At 39.7% G+C, this 18,554-nt stretch overlaps 1 protein-coding gene across 3 annotated transcripts in view; it reads right to left on the bottom strand.

Moving 5' to 3' along the window:
- The window catches only part of prkcaa (protein kinase C, alpha, a), a 121,696-nt gene that overhangs the window by 74,494 nt on the left and 28,648 nt on the right, over positions 1 to 18,554 (bottom strand). For all 3 annotated transcript variants that reach the window (XM_047578716.1, XM_047578715.1, XM_047578717.1), the window contains exon 3: positions 2,662 to 2,744. In XM_047578716.1, coding sequence (XP_047434672.1) covers positions 2,662 to 2,744 — 83 coding nt within the window. The remainder of the gene's footprint in view (positions 1 to 2,661; positions 2,745 to 18,554) is intronic.

The following is an 18,554-nucleotide window of genomic DNA, read 5'->3' as shown; positions in this document are numbered from 1 at the left end:
CAAACCTCTCAGTTTCATCTGCTGAGCCCCTGTAGTGAAACGAAGAGCTCTTGCATTATTGATGGACTTGTCCTGTAAAGCACTGAACTTACTCGAGTTGCTTGTAACCTTACACCCGGCAGCCAAACAAAAACATTCTGTTAGAATAAGTGTTTCAATCTGACGTGATACCTCCATAGAATGTGCTTACAAATGATACTATTACTTTATGTGTATCTAAGTAATAGTTTAATGGTCTGAGCAGAAAGCCTGTGACCCAACAAAGTTTTGTGTCTCTCTGTCTTAAAGACAGCACCGTCAAGCTAAATCTCACTGTGTTAACTGTGTAGTGCTAAAATGCATGAGAGACAGCAGATTACACATGGTATTATGCACCAATCTGCAGCATCTCCTGTCCTTAAGTACCCTGTTCAAGAATGTACTCAAGATTATATTGTCCAGTCATACCAAGACAGTGAGTTTGCTATTAAAAAGATCTTCCAGTCCCGGAGTTATAAAACACACACATGAGTCACAAAATGCAGCTAGCCTAGATACTGCAGATATTCAGGATATTTGCGGGCCAAGAGAGTTATTGCCTTCCTGGATTGCACGCCCAGGAGGCAGCAAGCCATGTAATATGTGTGGTTGCCCGTGGCAACAGTAGTGCCACTGTAAGTGCAGAGAAATGTATATTAAAAGGACGCATCAAATATTTTGACAGGGCATACTCATGCAATTTTAAAGGGCAGAGATTCAGTTTTAGGGCCTGTGGTCATAGATAACACAGAATTAAAGATTACGAAAAATAACTATACACGAGAGTCTGCATGAACGAAAACACGAGAATAATTTACACCCTTCTGCTCTAAGTGAAGTCTTCTTTTGTTCGAATGGGTTGCTATGTTCTTTAGGCATTATTAGAGGGTTAATTATACACCATGTTTTACAGCATCCTTAACAGTGGATCTGAAAATTAGTACTAAAGGGACGGCCTTAACATGCAACAAAATTAAAATGTATAAGTGTCCACAAATGTTTAACGCAACTTATACTTGGTAGCTGATACACAAACACCAACTCTGCATTGAATATATACTTAAAGTTGTTGTGCGGCAGAATTTTGGATTTGAAAAGTATGACGGCTGAAGGAGCTGGACAAAAGCAACCAAATACAAGGCGTGTCAATTAGAGGGGAAATATTATGGAAATACCAAATGACAGCATTAGTTTAGTGAAATTCTCTTTCACAACTAAGGAAAACTGTAACTGTGTCTCTAAATAATTCGAATGTATGTCACCAGAGGTACTCTTTTTTGGACATGTCCCCCTCAAATCTGGTCATCCTAGGTAAGTGGAGTCATTTGAAACAGACAAATGTCAAAGATTGGCTGTCATGCTAACAATGGCTGTGGACCCCACAGCCTGCTTGAATGAAGAATCCCCCAAGCTCAGGCTATTTTATGCACTTATGGCTTCCGTGTCATCCGTGGAGTGCTCTATTTAAGGAGTCTGGGTTGATGATCTTGAATGACACACTGACATATCTCCAGTTACAAGGGGCCAGTCCCTGTTGCTGTAACACCCAGAGGCTACGAATGCCCAGCAGGCAAGCAGGTATGTAAATGGAGTTTTGCACTTAGCAAGCAGGCAAGCTGTGGCTGATGTCACATAGGTGGAGCCAGAAGCCGATGAGGAGGCGAAGAGAAAACCTTGTTCAACGTGTTGTGCAAGAGTGTTTATTTATCAAGCATCATCACCATTAAATATTTTCATGGTTGAATGAAAGACTGCTAAAGCTTATTTTTTTAGTCCATCATCTTAATATGATGAAATTATCCAGCAGACTGTCTCTGGTAGAAATCAGGCCATCGTTAATGAAAGTTATCTTCTGGTCACCTTTCCTACCTGTGCTGCTGGATAAATGAGAACCATTAGAGTTACCCCATGAATTCTATAATGCTTCAGGCATTAAGGTCACATTCAGCATGTGATGAACCTGTTTTTAAAAGATGTTTCGTGCAAAGGAAAAATATCAAACTTGATGGTGGATGCATTATTACAGGAAGAAAGTCTTTTTTTTTCTTGAGGGGCTGGGGCACAGTGACTCAATCTTAGTGAAATATTTCAATCACTTTTATTAAAGGTGGCGCCCAGTGACTCGACTGGAACATGGGCATTGCATGAATTAAATTAGCCACCTGCCTCTTCTGTGATTCAATCATGAGTCTTCTGAACTTAACATGTGACTGACTACCTTAGAATAGATACAAACAGAGTGATTGGTCTCTTGTTAAGACCTGGCCAAACAGAAACAATTAATGTAAATCTTTTATTTTGACCAATATTCATGCATTTTGTAACAACATGATATCATCATCAACCGTGTTCACGTGTACAAATACTTAATATGCACTTCGGTGCTTGGAAAGTGATGCTTGTCAGGGGAGGAGGAGGTTTCAGTTTTCCTCTGCGATTCCACAGACAGCTACTTCATAGCAAGAGAAGAATATGTGCCAACACTACAGCTGTCAATGACCGCCAGTGTATTTGGAAAAGAGGCAGGTCTGTTTGGAACAACTGCATATTGGCGACACTGTGCATATTTGAGTCTAATGACAAGAAAGGCACCCCCTCAGAGGCGAACAGATGAAAGACAACAGCCGGACTTTGGTTACTTACGTCTGTGTCGGGCCCCTTATCTGCCCCTGGGCAGCAGAACGTGACTAATTCATGGCACCTCTTGTGGACCACAAAACAGCAAACTGCAGGAGAAGAGAGTAGGATGAGAGTGGAAGGACAGAGCGAGAGATGGGGACATAGATTCAAAGAGAGAAATACATAGACAGATGGGGACAAAAGAAGAGAAAGAGCGACATGGTTAGAACACAATGTATTATTCCTGACTGATATGTGGATGGACAGCAGAAAGAGATAGAAATCTGATAAGAGGAATTGAAAAAACAACTAATGTCTGGGCTAGGCTCCTTATCATGTGTCCAGATGGCCAGTCCTGCCTGCAGGCTGACTGCTCTTATTGCACAGTACAGTGCCACCTCCTCACTGACATGACAGAAGCTAAGGCAGACACCACACACGTACACACTCTCACTTTAATATGCGCAACAAGAACACTCACAGGAAGACAAACAGAATGAAACAGTTGCTTAACATATATCAACACGGTACCCATTAAGACATGCAAAACTGAAAATATCTGCCTACACACTGTCAGAGCACACAGTGTCGCTCTCTTGGTCTTAGGTCACTGAGTGCATCATAGTATGAAGCCAAGTTAGCTGTCAACTCAATGTGGAGAGCGGACGTCCCTCAAAAAAAAAAAGATGAGACAGTGTGGGGGAGGGCAACAGTATGAGCTAGCCAGCGCAAAAAGCAAAAGCTGTATATTTACATGTCCAGACTTCTACTTGGTCATAACAACTGCATCTAGATAAGTGTTCTTTGTGCTCATCTCTCATTTTCATACAGAAAGACACAGAAGACTCCCCTCCCTCCCTTCTTGCTTGGGACGTAATGTTTTCAAGGCCGGTACTTGCAGCATGAGCTGAGAGCAACTGCACTGGTGGTTTTTGATAGTGTTCACTTAGCACTGAGTATCCCTGAGCAGACTCCATTAGTGATTTGTGTGCATCAGTGGTGCATTTTCACAGACCCTGCATGATTTTCAGTTTCAGTTACAGTTTTCCTTCAACACAGTTTCTGCTGTGGAGCAAAGTAATGTTCATCATCACTCACTATTGTACATGCACCGCCCCACCACCGCCACCCCACCCCCATTCCCCCACCGCTCCCCATCCCCCTGAGGCCACCTTTCATCCTCTTACTGCAACCCTTTCAAAAAGCTGAGCCTGAAACACAAATTACTGAGCCTTAAGATGAGCTGTGACAACATCCATAGCTAAACTACAAAGAAAAGTACAATTTACACGGAGACCCATACTTCTTTAACGGCACAGTAATCAGTAATCTGAGGACAAATCAGTTACATAGTACTCTTAGCTCTGCTTGATTAATTATTCCTTTCGTGCATCGCGTTTTCTGCACGGCAATTCAGCCTGTCTGCAGTGAAACTGCAACATAGACAGGAATACACTGTTTGCATTCTGGATATTCACTGTTGATAAAGCCAACCCACATCGCATGCCATCATACTGCTTGTGGCACTTAGTGAGCAGAAATTTGTTTGTTATGTGGGCGGCAGACGCCCAGGTTAAAGAGCGTCACGGACAGTGCTAAAGTTAATACCAACAACATGGTTTGGATTTCACCTCCTTCATCCTCCGGCTAAAATTTTCCTTTTTGAGTTCTGCACAAAGCACTGACACTACATAAACATCACTGTGAATGTTTCATACAAATATACATATGTACATATACACAAACATCTGAACATATAGCTTTTAAGAATGTGACATCTCCAATGAAGCAGTTATCAACATACAGTGGGGGAAATAAGTATTTGATCCCCTGCTGAATTTGTAAGTTTGCCCACTTCCATGGAAATGATCAGACTCTGGTTTTTATGGTTGTTTACTGGTTATGGGTATAGACAGAATATCAATCGAAAATGCATAAAAAACACACAATCTAAAAGTTATAAATTGTTATGTATTTTATTAAGGGAAATAAGTATTTGATCCCCAACAATTCACTTAGAATTCAGGCTCCTACAGATTGGCTGGTGCGCATGTGGCACACAGCTGTGCTCAGTCAACTAATTACCAATACTCCTGATCTTAACTCGTCATGTATATAAAGCACACCTGCTCTAAGAATCAGTTTCTTACATTCCAACTTCTACAGCACCATGGGCAAGACCAAAGAGCTGTCAAAAGATGTCAGGGACAAGATTGTAGACCTGCACAAGGCTGGTATAGGTTACAAAACCATCAGCAAAAGGCTTGGTGAGAAGGTGACAACTATTGGTGCCATTATTCGCAAGTGGAAGACCCATAAAAGGACCATCAACTGTCCTCGGTCTGGAGCTCCCCGCAAAATCTCGCCTCATGGAGTGAGGATGATGATGAGAAAGGTGAGGGAGCAGCCTAAAACAACACGGCAGGAGCTTGTTAATGATCTGGAAGCAGTTGGGACCTCCGTCACCAAGAAAACAGTTGGCAACACACTGCGCCGTTATGGATTGAACTCTTGCAGTGCCCGCAAGGTCCCCCTGCTCAAGAAGGCACATGTACAGGCCCGCCTTAAGTTTGCCAGTGAACATCTAAATGACTCAGAGAAGGCTTGGGAGAAAGTGCTGTGGTCTGACAAAACCAAAGTTGAGCTATTTGGCATTAACTCGGCCCGCCATGTTTGGAGGATGAAAAAACGTGAGTATGACCCAAAGAACACCATACCCACGGTTAAGCATGGAGGTGGAAACATCATGTTTTGGGGCTGTTTTTCAGCAAAGGGTACAGGGCAACTTCACCGCATTATGGGGCCAATGAATGCAGCCATGTACTGTAACATCTTGGACAAAAACCTTCTTTCCTCAGCAAGAACACTGAAGATGCCTCGTGGGTGGGTTTTCCAACATGACAATGACCCAAAACATACTGCCAGGACAACAAAGGAGTGGCTCAAGAAGAAGCATATTAAGGTCATGGAGTGGCCTAGTCAGTCTCCAGACCTTAACCCGATCGAAAACCTGTGGAGGGAGCTGAAGCTCCGAGTTTCCAAGAGGCAGCCAAGAAACTTGAAGGATTTAGAGACTGTCTGTAAAGATGAATGGGCCAAAATCCCTCCTGCGCTGTGTGCAAACCTGGTGACCAACTACAAGAAACGTCTCATCGCTGTGCTTGCCAACAAAGGTTTCTCTACAAAGTACTGACTTGGTTGTGCTTGGGGATCAAATACTTATTTCCCTTAATAAAATACATAACAATTTATAACTTTTAGATTGTGTGTTTTTTATGCATTTTCAACTGATATTCTGTCTATACCCATAACCAGTAAACAACCATAAAAACCAGAGTCTGATCATTTCTATGGAAGTGGGCAAACTTACAAATTCAGCAGGGGATCAAATACTTATTTCCCCCACTGTATATGTTTTTCTTGGTAGCCAGCTTATACACCACCATAGCTGCAGCTGTGAATATTCACACTTTCGGTACTAGTCAGAAGTTGGACTTAGACTTAGACAGACTTTAATGGTCCACAAGGGAAATTAATAGGTCAAAGTAGCTTAATTCTTACAGAAAGATGATAGAGTAGGGAATAAAAGAAGTTCTGTAGCGTTCACTATGGTAGTGGAGCTGCTGTTCACGTAGTCTTCCAACTGACTGTCTTTATTTTTACAGCGTCTACATGTGAGCGATGTTGGACCATGAAGACATGACCTGGCCTTCATGAGCATCACCAGATGTGTTGGACCTCAGAGTGTTCTGATTAGTTATTCATTCAAAGCGAGATTCCATATTCAGACAATATTTTATAACATGCAGTGTACTCAACAGTAACCGTTGGAAGCATGCTGGTGTTCACATGTACTTTAATGATGGCAAATCAATACAACCCCCAGAGAGACATATCACACTACCACAACTCAACCCTTTCTACCCGCTCATGCCTCCTAGGATCAATCAGTCAGTGTGGCCAATAAACAACATGAAGCCTTGACCCATAACTCACACCACTGCCTACCCACAAACTAGACAAGTCATCCATTTCAATAATTCAGAACCTCCATAATTCGTCCCACAGCAAAAAAAAAAAAAAAAAGAAAAAACTCACCCCAACTCACCCCATTTTTTTCATTCTTGAAAGGACGTTACACTTACTACTGCCCAAAGCAAACCTCTGTTTTTTCTGTTGATTAAGTTAGTGTTTCTGTACAAGCTGGTAGACTGCTGCCCCTTTAAGCAATCAGTGCTCATTGGCAGCAATTAATGTTCACTGCAAGTACCCACTTATACCTCTATTTATTCCAGACAAAAGAGTGTTTTCCGCTAGTTAGTGTGTTTGATGCATTATCTCGCCAAGAAGTGGGTTTCTCCTTTGAAAGGCTTACCAGAGGTTGTCAAAAAAGAGCTCCAAGCAGGAAACATATACAACCTGGGAGAAAACAGTATGCTGAAGTAAAATCTAATCAGTAGAAAACAAGAAAGACACGGTTTTCTGTTTTGATTTGCAGACTATTCAGCAGAAAACTCCATCTACATCTCTATAGTGTGGCTCGATGGGTTCTTTCTGTTCTGTTCTACAACTATCTTTGCTTTGTCAGACAAAAAGAGGGAGAAGGCATAAATGTGACCTACAGAGGCACTATGAAGTAGAAAAGGAGGTCAACCGAGACGACGTGAAGATGAAGGAGGTTGAGACTCGGTATCTTGTGGTGTTCTCATTAGAGCTCGGCTGGTTGTGATCAGTTGTCCCACTGGTATTTTTCTTAGACACATAAAAGTTTAACACACACGTCGTATTTTGTAGCAGGGTGTAGAAATGTCTCCATTGGTTGGAAAGGCAATCAAGCTTGCTTAAATGTATGGTTACTCTGGTCAGTCGCCAAGAAGAATGCAAGATAATTTCCCAGCGCACACCCAAAGTGGACTCAAGCCCCAGATATGTGGCCTGCTTAATGATGTCCAAGCTGCTGACAGGGTCAGCAGAACCTAGCAGCGCTGCGCCCAGTGAGAAAGTACCACTAACTGGCTCAGTGCATGCTACATATGCTGGTGTCAGCAGCCATACATCAGTGCAGATGAATACCTACCTATCAGAGCTAGTAAGCCCTCATATTGGATAGTCGCTAGATTTTTTTAGCAGGACATCAAAAGTCCCAGGTAGCACAGATCTGCCTCTGTGCACCATGCATTCTGTTAGCATACAGGAATTTAATTGAGGAGTAAAAATAAGAATCAAGAATTTAGAGGAATTAGACAGATTTTTGTGTTCCTCCTGTAATTTATTTATTTTCAGTCTTGGGGTCAGGGAACATTTTACTTTTTTATTATCATCATTATTATTATTATTTTATTCCACAGGAAAGCATTGCTATTATGGTTTTGTTTGATATCTTACAACAAATGTGTACAATGCACCAGTGTCTATCAACTAAATAGGTATTATCCCTGAGTAACTGATGTATAGAAAATAGAGTCACTTTTTACATTTTATTGGAGCCACTGTGACTGTTGATTGCTATCAACCAATTCTACAATCGTTTACTGATTATTGGCTACAAAAACCGTAATCATCTGTTGTTGTACTTAAAAGAATATTCTGTAAAAAGAATATATTAAAAGAATATATAGAGTATATGATACCAACTGCATGAATGTACTTGTGCTACACAGAGGTTTGAGGATGGATGTGTACCTGTCATATCTGTCTGCTGCCATTGTCTGAGTCTGCCAATAAGTAAGCTATTCTTATTTGCGTTTGTGCTATTGTCGGTCCTTTAGCTTTTCCTTTATTGTTTACTTTCCATTGGTTGTCAGTGTTTCCCTCTTGTCTCAGTTTCTTCATTCATTTTTTTTTCACGGTGAAATCTGTTGTGCTCGATCCTTCTCCACCCAAGCCAGTGTTTCAGCCAATCAACATTTTACCAATGCAGTGTCATCGCCCAATCACATACCGTTGGCTTGTTGGAGGAAGACTGAACCTGCAGTACTGGAAACCAGCTAATACATTTCAGCAGCAGGGAGTGTTGATTTATCTATGAGTGCAGAACATGAACCTGTCTAAATTATCAAACTATATCAAATAGATGTTAATGATGTACAAAGTCAACTGCCACTGAGAACAGCCAGGTCAGTTTATGTTATATAAAAAAAAAAAACTGCCATACTATTATTAGGACAAGTTGATTAAGACAAGGTCTTTTGGAGACTGACAATTTAACAATTTAATACAAAGCAATTAAGGCTCAGAAAGTCATAATAAGTATAGGCGTGCCAGCTGAGACATTTTCTTAAATCCTGCAAGAAATAACTTAATCAGCTTGAACAAAAAAAAGTGCGTCAATTGTGGTGTTTTAATCATGTTTATTAGGGTAACTGGAGATATTTTTCTACCTCTGATTTAACAATTTCCTCACTCTCAGGACAGAATTGATTATACAGTCAGTGAGAGTGTAATGAGGGTTTTCAAATCAGTACTCATTGCCTTCCAGCAAAACACATGCCATGATCACTTTTCTCACAAAAGACAGCACAGCTCAGACGAACTCCTACTCCCACTAAATCTTTTCCAGGTCAAAAGTTCATCAGAGCAATTTCCTAAAGTTTTATACTGGCAGGAAATGAGACAGAGAAAATGGTTTATTTAGCAGTTCTTAGGTAAGTACATGTGCGTTAATTCCAATGTGCTTCCCAAAAACAAAGGGCCTGTGGCTTATAGACAGAACTATGGAGAGGCCTTGGAGCCCACTGCTGCCTTGAAAACAGGAAAGCTTTCATTACATCATGTGGGTTTTTTCTCCTGTTGAATTGCTGAACAATTTTACCCACTCTCACAAAAGAGTAACTGGATGACCATGAAAGTGTGAATGAGAAAAATCATTCAACAAAAACAATCTCAACAAAGTCTGAAAAACGCTTAAACATTTTTATTCACCATGAGATACAACAGCATGTTTCTAACTCGTCATTTCAGAGGTTTAGCATTGTATGGCTAAACAAATAAAAATGCGTGATTCAGTGAGGAATATGACCCCAATTAAAAAAAGATAATGAAAATAAAATGTGAACCGATCATGACATTTTTGCCACTAGAGCAACTAGCCTGTCAGAGGGAGTGTAGGGTGAATGTAAGTGTGGGGTATTATGTAATGTGGTAAGGAAGTACAGCTGACAAATATAGGCACTGGTTAGTCAGGGGTACAGTATGTAATAAAATACTGTCACATTTTCTATTATTTACAGGTTTATGCAAAGGTTAATCCAAATTGGCAGAAGCTCGTCTATTTCTATCTGTGGAATAAGTCCTCGAGGATTCAGTGTTGTGCCAGAAATGCTTTATTTCTAGTAAGCGTGGAATAACATAAATCCTGTTACCACACAGGTGCAACCGGGGAAAGTCTGGGATTACAGCACTGTCTATAAAAAAAATGTGATCAAAATATTTTCACGTGATAATAAGAAATCTGAAAAGGCAGCACATTATTGTTTCATAATTTCAAGAAACATTATTCAGAAAAACATAAAAGCAACTCTTGGGTAAATGCACGCCTTGAGCTTTCACCTGCAGTGGTTGGGGCCTCTGCTCCCAGTGCAGTGAGAATAATAAAATGATGTTAAATGTCAGCATCTCTGAGGCGGCTGCCTCACCATCAACACTATCCATACAGCCTTTCTACATGATGACTGTATTAACTATCATCATAACTTAAAACTCTGGATATTAAGGCTGTCAGCACTGTGCATCTCTGTCATATGAGCCATACCAAATCGCTATAAGAGGGGTGATTCATCATCTGAAGTAACACTAAGGCACGTAATGAAAACGAAACATTATTTTACTATTTGATTCACCCTGCTTAGAATTAACTCTAACCTTTGCACCTTTAAAGAGCACTAAAGTAGCAGAGCAGCACTGATTAAAGTCCCTCTCCAATCACTTCAGTTTCATCTACTGAGAAATAAACTCATTCTTTTTAGATATCAATGTCATGTGTGTTAAGCATTTTAGGGTGGAACGACCATAATCAATGTGGAGCATGAATAAAAAATGAGTAAATAAATTGTGTACATGGGAATGTCACTCTGTAAATTCAGAGCCACCAGCTACTACACTGGCACAGCATGCAGTATGTCATGCCAGGTTGTGACCATGTCACCATTATTTGAATACTCAGGAAGCTGAAACAGTGCCGCTATTGTTGGAGTACAGCAGTGCCAGTATTGTATCTTGTAAACCCCTGATTTGCCTTTTCATGTCTAATTAGATGCCAGTCGTACGGCACTGTTTACCCTTCAGGATGTGCAGCTGATTTTATTTCCCCTTTGTTGCCGTTTACAATCTTGTCATACTATAAATAATACAGCACTGCAATAAAAATCACTGTTGGGAAATGACAGATGCATTCACCTCTGATATAACGTTGGATATTTGATCAAAAAACACACAAGTGATGCATAATACACGAAAATGTATTAATTATATAATAAAATGCTTTGGGACTGTAGCATATTTTCATAAAAATAATCATTTCAGCATGACTCTACATCAACGTATTATGTTTACAGAGGACGTCTTGAATTAGCAACAGTAGATTTCCAATCCACATTTTCTAGAATAATAGGGACATGCTGGGATATCACAGAAACCTGTGAAGGGATTGGATGCTTCACAGTTTGTATTTTCAGACATAATAAGTCCCCTCTTCTTTTAAAGGCTACTCAAAATGTGGCTAAGAAAGATAGCCTATCCATACATCTGGAGGATAAAAGTAGTACAGCGTTTCATTTGCTACCCTCAGTATCCCATAGCCCATTGCATAACCCATTGTGTGAAGGTTCACTGCTAAATGAAGACTTGAGTAAGGAAGTAAAGCCCACAGGACCATGTCGTATTTATCAGGCATTTGCATTCAGGTAGTTATTAATCACTGATAACATTCCCATGAACTGAATACGTGGGAAAGTCACTTCAGGGAGTGAATGAATGGATGTCTTGTCATTTTGTGGCCTTAAAAGGTAAACAGAATTCATTTGGAAATGACTGCTGTTTAGTTGAAGTTCTGTCATGTGTTGAAGTTAAACCGTTGTAAATGTCCCTCTTCAGTTCCCAGTGATGTGCTCAGATGTTAAAGGGTCATTTCTTGGTACTGGGTGACAGGACCTGCCTCGATGATCATTAGATTTGTTTTCTATGCAACTGAAGCACATTATATCAACGAGGTCACAGTTCAGCCTTCAGCTTGTTTAAAAGCCTCATTTATAATTGACTGCATAATTTAAAGAATACGGCCCTTGAATTGGGACTAATCTAAATACAGGGAAACTCCTAATGAAGCGTACAGCAGCAGCAAATTGAAGAAAATCATCTTAAGACAGAATAGAATACAATGGCATGTGCTTTGCACTTGAATTTTCAACTAGCAAGAGACAGGATAGTCAGGCAAAGAAAATGTAGTTAACAAGGAAACGATTGGAAATTAAGGACGCCATCTTATGGCAATATATCAAATGTATCTTTTACACATATGTGAAAATGCAAGGTTATAGCCAGGCATTAAATATGTACATATATTATGTGTACATACTGTTAGAAACAAAGAAAAAAGCTATTACATCATTATTGTAAATGGGCCTCTAATGGCACCAAAAAAACATTAATTATTTATGAGCATGGATTTCACCGTTCCAAAGAAAGCGAAAATAAGCAAAACAGCCAACGCTGCAACAGACTGGGAGACACACAACAAAATATACACAGAAACAGGCCATTTAACTGAGTAACAATTCTGTCTCTTTATTAAGTGTTCAGTCTGGTGGAATAAAATTAAAATTAGCTGGAAACTGATGACGTAATCTTTCTTTCGACTTCCTTATTATAACAGAAAAGTGTAAAGAAGGCGAAAATCTGAAGAAAATCAAAAGAAGGGAAATCAGTCACAACAAGCGTGAAGAGGTTCAATAGTTTCTGTTTAAGTACACTGACACTTGTTTACATGACTGACTTCTTCCCCATAAGAATTCCACAATTTTTTCATATAATTTATAAACCAATTAATTAATTATAAAAAGCCAATTAAAAACAAGCTCATCATGTTATACTACCCGAGAACCTTAATAGATGTCTCCAGTGTGTGTGCATTGATTTGCTGCAGGAGAAAAGACTGAAGTCAATGCTTATGAGCACAATTATGCTGTTTGGGTTGTGTACTCAAAATAACAGTTGGGCTCCATCTGTTATCAAAGCATCCTGTTTCAAGAGATTTAAAAGGCTTAATCAATACTCAGTTTGAGAAACATGGATTGCTGATTACATAAGAAATGTCCAAAGAAAATTCTTTGCTTATAATTGGTTGATAGTGAGGACACTTGCTGTACACATAATAGGCACTTGTGGAGGAGAGCAGTCAAGAGGCATGGATTGTAATTGATGGCTATGGATCGCTGTCTGCACAAATAACACAATGGGGTAAACCTGCAGGTGTAACAATTATGGTAGATGTCTGTATGACAGGTAGGACAGAAGCAGAATAACAGGGAGACAGAGTTACCGCTGTTGCAGTGAAAAGCTCTGAGGCGAGTGGACCTGTTCACACATTTAAAATTAAGCTTGGTGACAGTGACTAAGGCAGGATAACATCCTTAATGTGTGTGAACAATATCCATAATTTGCTGAATAATACACACCAGTATCTTATTGTGTTTCGCAATCAGATACTGGAAAAATAGGACAAACCATATATATATATATATATATTTATTTTTTTTTTTTTAATCAGAGCTATAATATAAATAGCACTACGCAAATCAGAAGCATTAATATATGTGCAGTATTTAGGTACAAGACATTAGTGTGTCTGTTGTTTACAGTAACAGGAATTTCTATACACTTGACATAACAGTGCCAAGTGCATCATGAGCCAGTGTGATGCTGAATGAGGATTGATGGTTAATGTTAGAAAAAGCATCTCAAGCCTGGTGATATGTGTTCTCTGTAGATACACTCAAACTGAGCAGCCTGCAGCTACCTGCAGTAATATTAGCTCTGGGCATCACGACAGGCCTCTTTACAATTTTCTGCTTGATGATCAGCATTTGTCATGTGGCCTTAATCTGTGTTTTTAAGTAATTGGTGTTCCCATTAAGGCCAGTTTCTAGGGTAGAACATTACATTAAATAATATGATCCAGCAATAGCCTAAATCAGCAGTTAAAACACAGCTTTTTTTTAGGAAAACACACACACATTTTTAATTGATTACTAATCTTAGATCAACAATTTGATTAGGATATTGCTTAATATTAGGATAGAAGGAAAGCAATCATGCAGGCATTAACTGGGCATCTCTTTCATTTTCTTCTTGATTGATAGAACTGAACCCCACAGATGGTTTACTTGCAGTGGGATGATCATTCATTTAATGGAACTGATTTTGCATGCTAAATGCTTTGTGACTCATTGTGACAGATAGAGAGAGAGAGAGGTGTGTGTGCGTGCGTGCGCACGTGTGTGTAAATAACATTCTTAGGATTCTTCTCAAGACTGCTGCTCTCTGCTAACTGACCGACTCCTTTTGTAATAAAGTAGGTCTTTTCACACATGGCTGACTTGTTTTAAAGAGGCCAGGGTGCTTTGAGCTTTAAAATAAATCACTCAGTTGCAGCCATTAGCAGCTAAAGGAAGCCAACACGTAATTCAGACCTTCTTGAACAGCAATTGACTGGCAATGAAGGGCCACTGTCTTAAGTGTCTCCTACTCGGGAGGATCTTTCTAAGGTGGAAATAATCCAAAGCAGTAATGTAGACGTTCGTGTACTGTAAGTGGGTGTTCACCAGGTACCAAAGCTAAAAAACTCTGCTCTTGGTTTTTGGATCTTGACCCACACATTGGACATAAAGTCTGAGGGTTAGAGCAGATCCGCTCTGAACAAGTTCAAGACTGCACTTGAAAAGGACACAGGCCCACTGAGTGTCACGTTTTCTTCTTCAAAGACTCAACACCTCCACTCAAGCAAATCAGAGGAACATCAGTGATCTGGCCACCTCTCACTTCGCCTCATCAACCACTGCAGCTTGTGTGGCTACCTCGGGTATAATAAACAAAGACACTGTGTAAAGCAACATCTCAGTCATGTGGAACAAAAACAGAATATACCGAAAGTAAAACACAGATTTCTTGGTTGGAACACCTACTATATTAATAAATGATTCACTGACAACTGAAAATGGATGGCTGCAATTAAATAATCTGTGATCACCCCTAAGCAACCTCCATAAGAACATCAGATCTGAGAAATGTAGTTAGAATGTAGTGGATGTTTGCATAGTGGGTTATTTGGTTATGGACGTTTTTCTTTTGAAACAGTGTTTTTAGCTTCCTGCAGGGATATTGTTAAAATGATTTATACTATTTGACCATTGATCTGTGATATAAATGTAAAATGTAGAAATAACTGTATAAAATTATGTATGATTCCAGTCATTTCGATCGACATCACTGAATGTACGTATTTCCTGTGTAAATAGAAGGAGAGATGTGAGTTGAGACAGCAGCGAGCTGAGCCTCACCTCGAATTTCACAGTTTCTCACAAACTGGGTTAGGCTCATGTCCTTCACACGTGCCTGTGTATAGCTCTTTGTACATCACCAAATACAATGGTTTTGAGTACTTTTAACATGTGTCATCATTTTCCGCAGCCCGGTAAAAGTATTTCATGTATGAGTGTAACACATTTAGTCTTGCTGATCTGACATTAAACCGTACTGACAGAGCACGACATGAGGCAGTCACTACTTCTGCCTCATGGAAGAGGGCACTAGTGAGCCAGGGGTTGATGCCGACGCTCTTCTTCTATGCTGAGTCAACTGTACGCCATTGGCATGTTTATTGGGATCTTTTCTCTGTGTGAAAGCTAAAAATAGAAGATTGTATATCTAATCTTCAAACTTTCCCAAAACTAGACCTTCAGTCAAAACAGGAAGTGATAAATGGTGTAAGATAATTTGCTGAACAGTCTGGATTAAAAAGGATCAAATCATCAAAGGATTTGACAACTCAATATTACTATAATGTATATATGATTAAGGTGACGCTTTGATTTTAAATTCAATCATTTCTGTTTGTGTGACTGTTGTATTTCTCACTGGGTACTCTCATGTTAGATGAGCATGAGTATGCTCTAGATTTGACACTGTTCTTTTGGCCAAATATGTACCTTACCTAAATGAGCGTAAAGAATGCTCTTCTGAGATATAAACGTCAACCAGTTAGTGTGGAAGCAGCCACTTGAACGGCAAATTTAGGCTATTACACTGCGTTCATAAATGTAAATCTATGCCTCACCAGCCACGAACCTCACCGCACGTCATGCTGAGTCATGCTGGTGGGAAGCTGCAGCGCTATTCCATTAAGGAATAACTGTTTAAGGTGACAGCACTGCTTTCTCAAGCAGTCACAACACTTCACCTGCCAACCTGTCAGGTTGGAGGGAGAGGGGAATGTCAGGAAAACTTTTCAACCTCCTCTGTGAGAGAGGGACTTCATCTTGATTCTGAGCCTGACAAAGTATCACCAATATCTCACATTTATCTCTATCAATTTCATAAAAGTGAGGGCTTTCATGCAGAACCTTGTTACATGTTTCTACATGAGTTCAAATGACTCATGCTGTTCCACCTAAGTAAAGGGCCAAAGCACATGAAAGAATCACCTGTCTGAGTGCAAGCAGTTTTTCTCCAGAGGAGGATCTCATCTTTGTAGCTCTCCTCACAGCAGGCCCAGAGGGCTGGGCCAAGCTTCCTGTTAGCACAACTGGAGACACAGCTGGCTTCAATTTGGATAGCTTTTCTAACGGACACCACGGCCAAGCATATCTCACTGTTTGGCCCAGTGTAATATCTCATATGATATATGAAATAATTTGAGCCTACTGCACAACATTTGCTCCAACTAAATGAAATATTGATTATGTTATGCTGAAATCTCCTACAAGCTACTATGACACTGTCTAACTGGAAACAGCTAACAGCTGACCTATTTAACACTTTTTTTTACACTTGGACACCATGCAGAATGTTCTTGATGCATTAGGAAACTGATTTGGTACTTGGAAGCCTTAATAAATCTTGTACAAACTCTACATTGAGGATTTAACAACCTCAATGGAAGGTCAGTTCAAATAACAAAGAAATACATCCAGATAACACTCAAGTGTATAAAATGCATGATTGACTACTAGTTTCCAATGGCTAAAAGAAAAAAGGTTTGACACAATGTCCACTGTCCGTTACGTCTGCAATGAGTGAAGTGACAAGCAGCTTTGCCCTGGCTGAGATTTGAAGTAATTGATAGGGTTGAGTCTTAATGGGATTTTAAAAAGCCAGGTCTAATCCACAGCCGAGCCTCTGGACTCCCTGAAGGACGAGGAAAATAAAACCGGGTGAAGCATTAACTGATAGCTCTGTTTGTAGTAGTTTTTGGAGAAATATGGAGTGAAAATTTGTTCATTATGACTTAACATATCTGGGTTTTAAAAAAGCTACAGCTCATAAAGATTTACACTTTTCTCTCAGCTTGTAGGATTGCTTGGATTTTGTACTTATGAATCTGTTTTTACAAGACAATTTGGGATTTATTTTCTTCAGCTATTTTCAGCAGCTATCAGAAAGGTAACACAGCTACTAATTAAGATTAACTGAAGTACTTTTTTCCCCTAATATCAAGAGTTGTTAGAAATCGATTTATATTTTGTTGCAGAATACAATGAAATCATTTGACAACTGAATATTGAATCAATGCAAAAATGCAAGAAAATGCCTCACAACATAGCAGATTTCAAAAACCAAAACTTAGTCCAAGAAGAAGCTCCTGTCAGGAACATGAAAATGGCATTTTGGCATTTGAACTTCATCACAAGGGACAAAAAAGAGACATCTGTGAAGACGGAGCCACTGCATTTTTATTTTAGCAATCCACTGATAAATGGAGCCATTTCTCTTGTCTTCATGATAAAGAGATCAATTTTTATCCCTATCAATAATTCACTGCCGCGCACTGACATTTAAAGCCTTCCATAATGGGCGACGCCTTAACAGAGTGACACACAGGGGCATCTTTATATCCAGAAAACACATTTGTGTGGCAGGGAGGGATAGCTGGAAATGTCACTATAAAAAAAGACTCATGGACGTTCCTTAAAAAGGCCAAAATCTGGATATCAGTGTAGATTCTTTTTTGTGTTACGTGTACAATATTAATCAGGAAAGTAACACTTATTATATTTTTATTACTTTTGGATTGTATTCATATTTTATAATATACTCCATTGTCCAGCCTCCTAGAAAAAAGCATCTAATAGATTTAGCAACAATAGAATTGGCTTTCATTGTTCTTAGTAGTCTGTTTTAATTCAGTCACTCTCCTGTGGGATGCCATGTTCACTTCTGGTGCCGAGTTACTATTAACAGAGTGCTGATCTGGAGAGATATATATGAAACAGGGCCTCACATTTATCTGCCCATCTAATTAGTCAGCTCTTGTCTGTTCCGTGCAAGTATAGCTCAGGAGCAGCTTCAGTGGGAGTGGTACAGTAAGAACAGGCAAACACCAGCCTGCTTTTGGCTAAATGACAAGGTCTAACACAGGGAGGAGGGAGGCGAAAGTGAGAAAAATTAGAGTGAGAAAATCAGGAACATAAAGTGAAAACCAATTTGATGCTTTCTGTGGTTTTGTGAATGTGGAAAAGACAACCAGATGCTAATCTTCAATGCATAACTCATCCTCTGGTGTCTTGAGACTGAAACTTTAATTGCAACCTGCAGCTGTGAGGTTCGACAATAAGACATTAAGGCCAGACAGTCTAAAAGCACCTCGTCAACTCTCACCGCTACCCCAATTACATGAGACAGGAAGCGTTTCAAATTAGGGAGACTAT

Source organism: Mugil cephalus, chromosome 2, assembly GCF_022458985.1.
Source record: "Mugil cephalus isolate CIBA_MC_2020 chromosome 2, CIBA_Mcephalus_1.1, whole genome shotgun sequence".
In the NCBI taxonomy this organism is placed as follows: Eukaryota; Metazoa; Chordata; class Actinopteri; order Mugiliformes; family Mugilidae; genus Mugil; species Mugil cephalus.
This window is presented reverse-complemented; position numbering and strand designations above follow the sequence as displayed.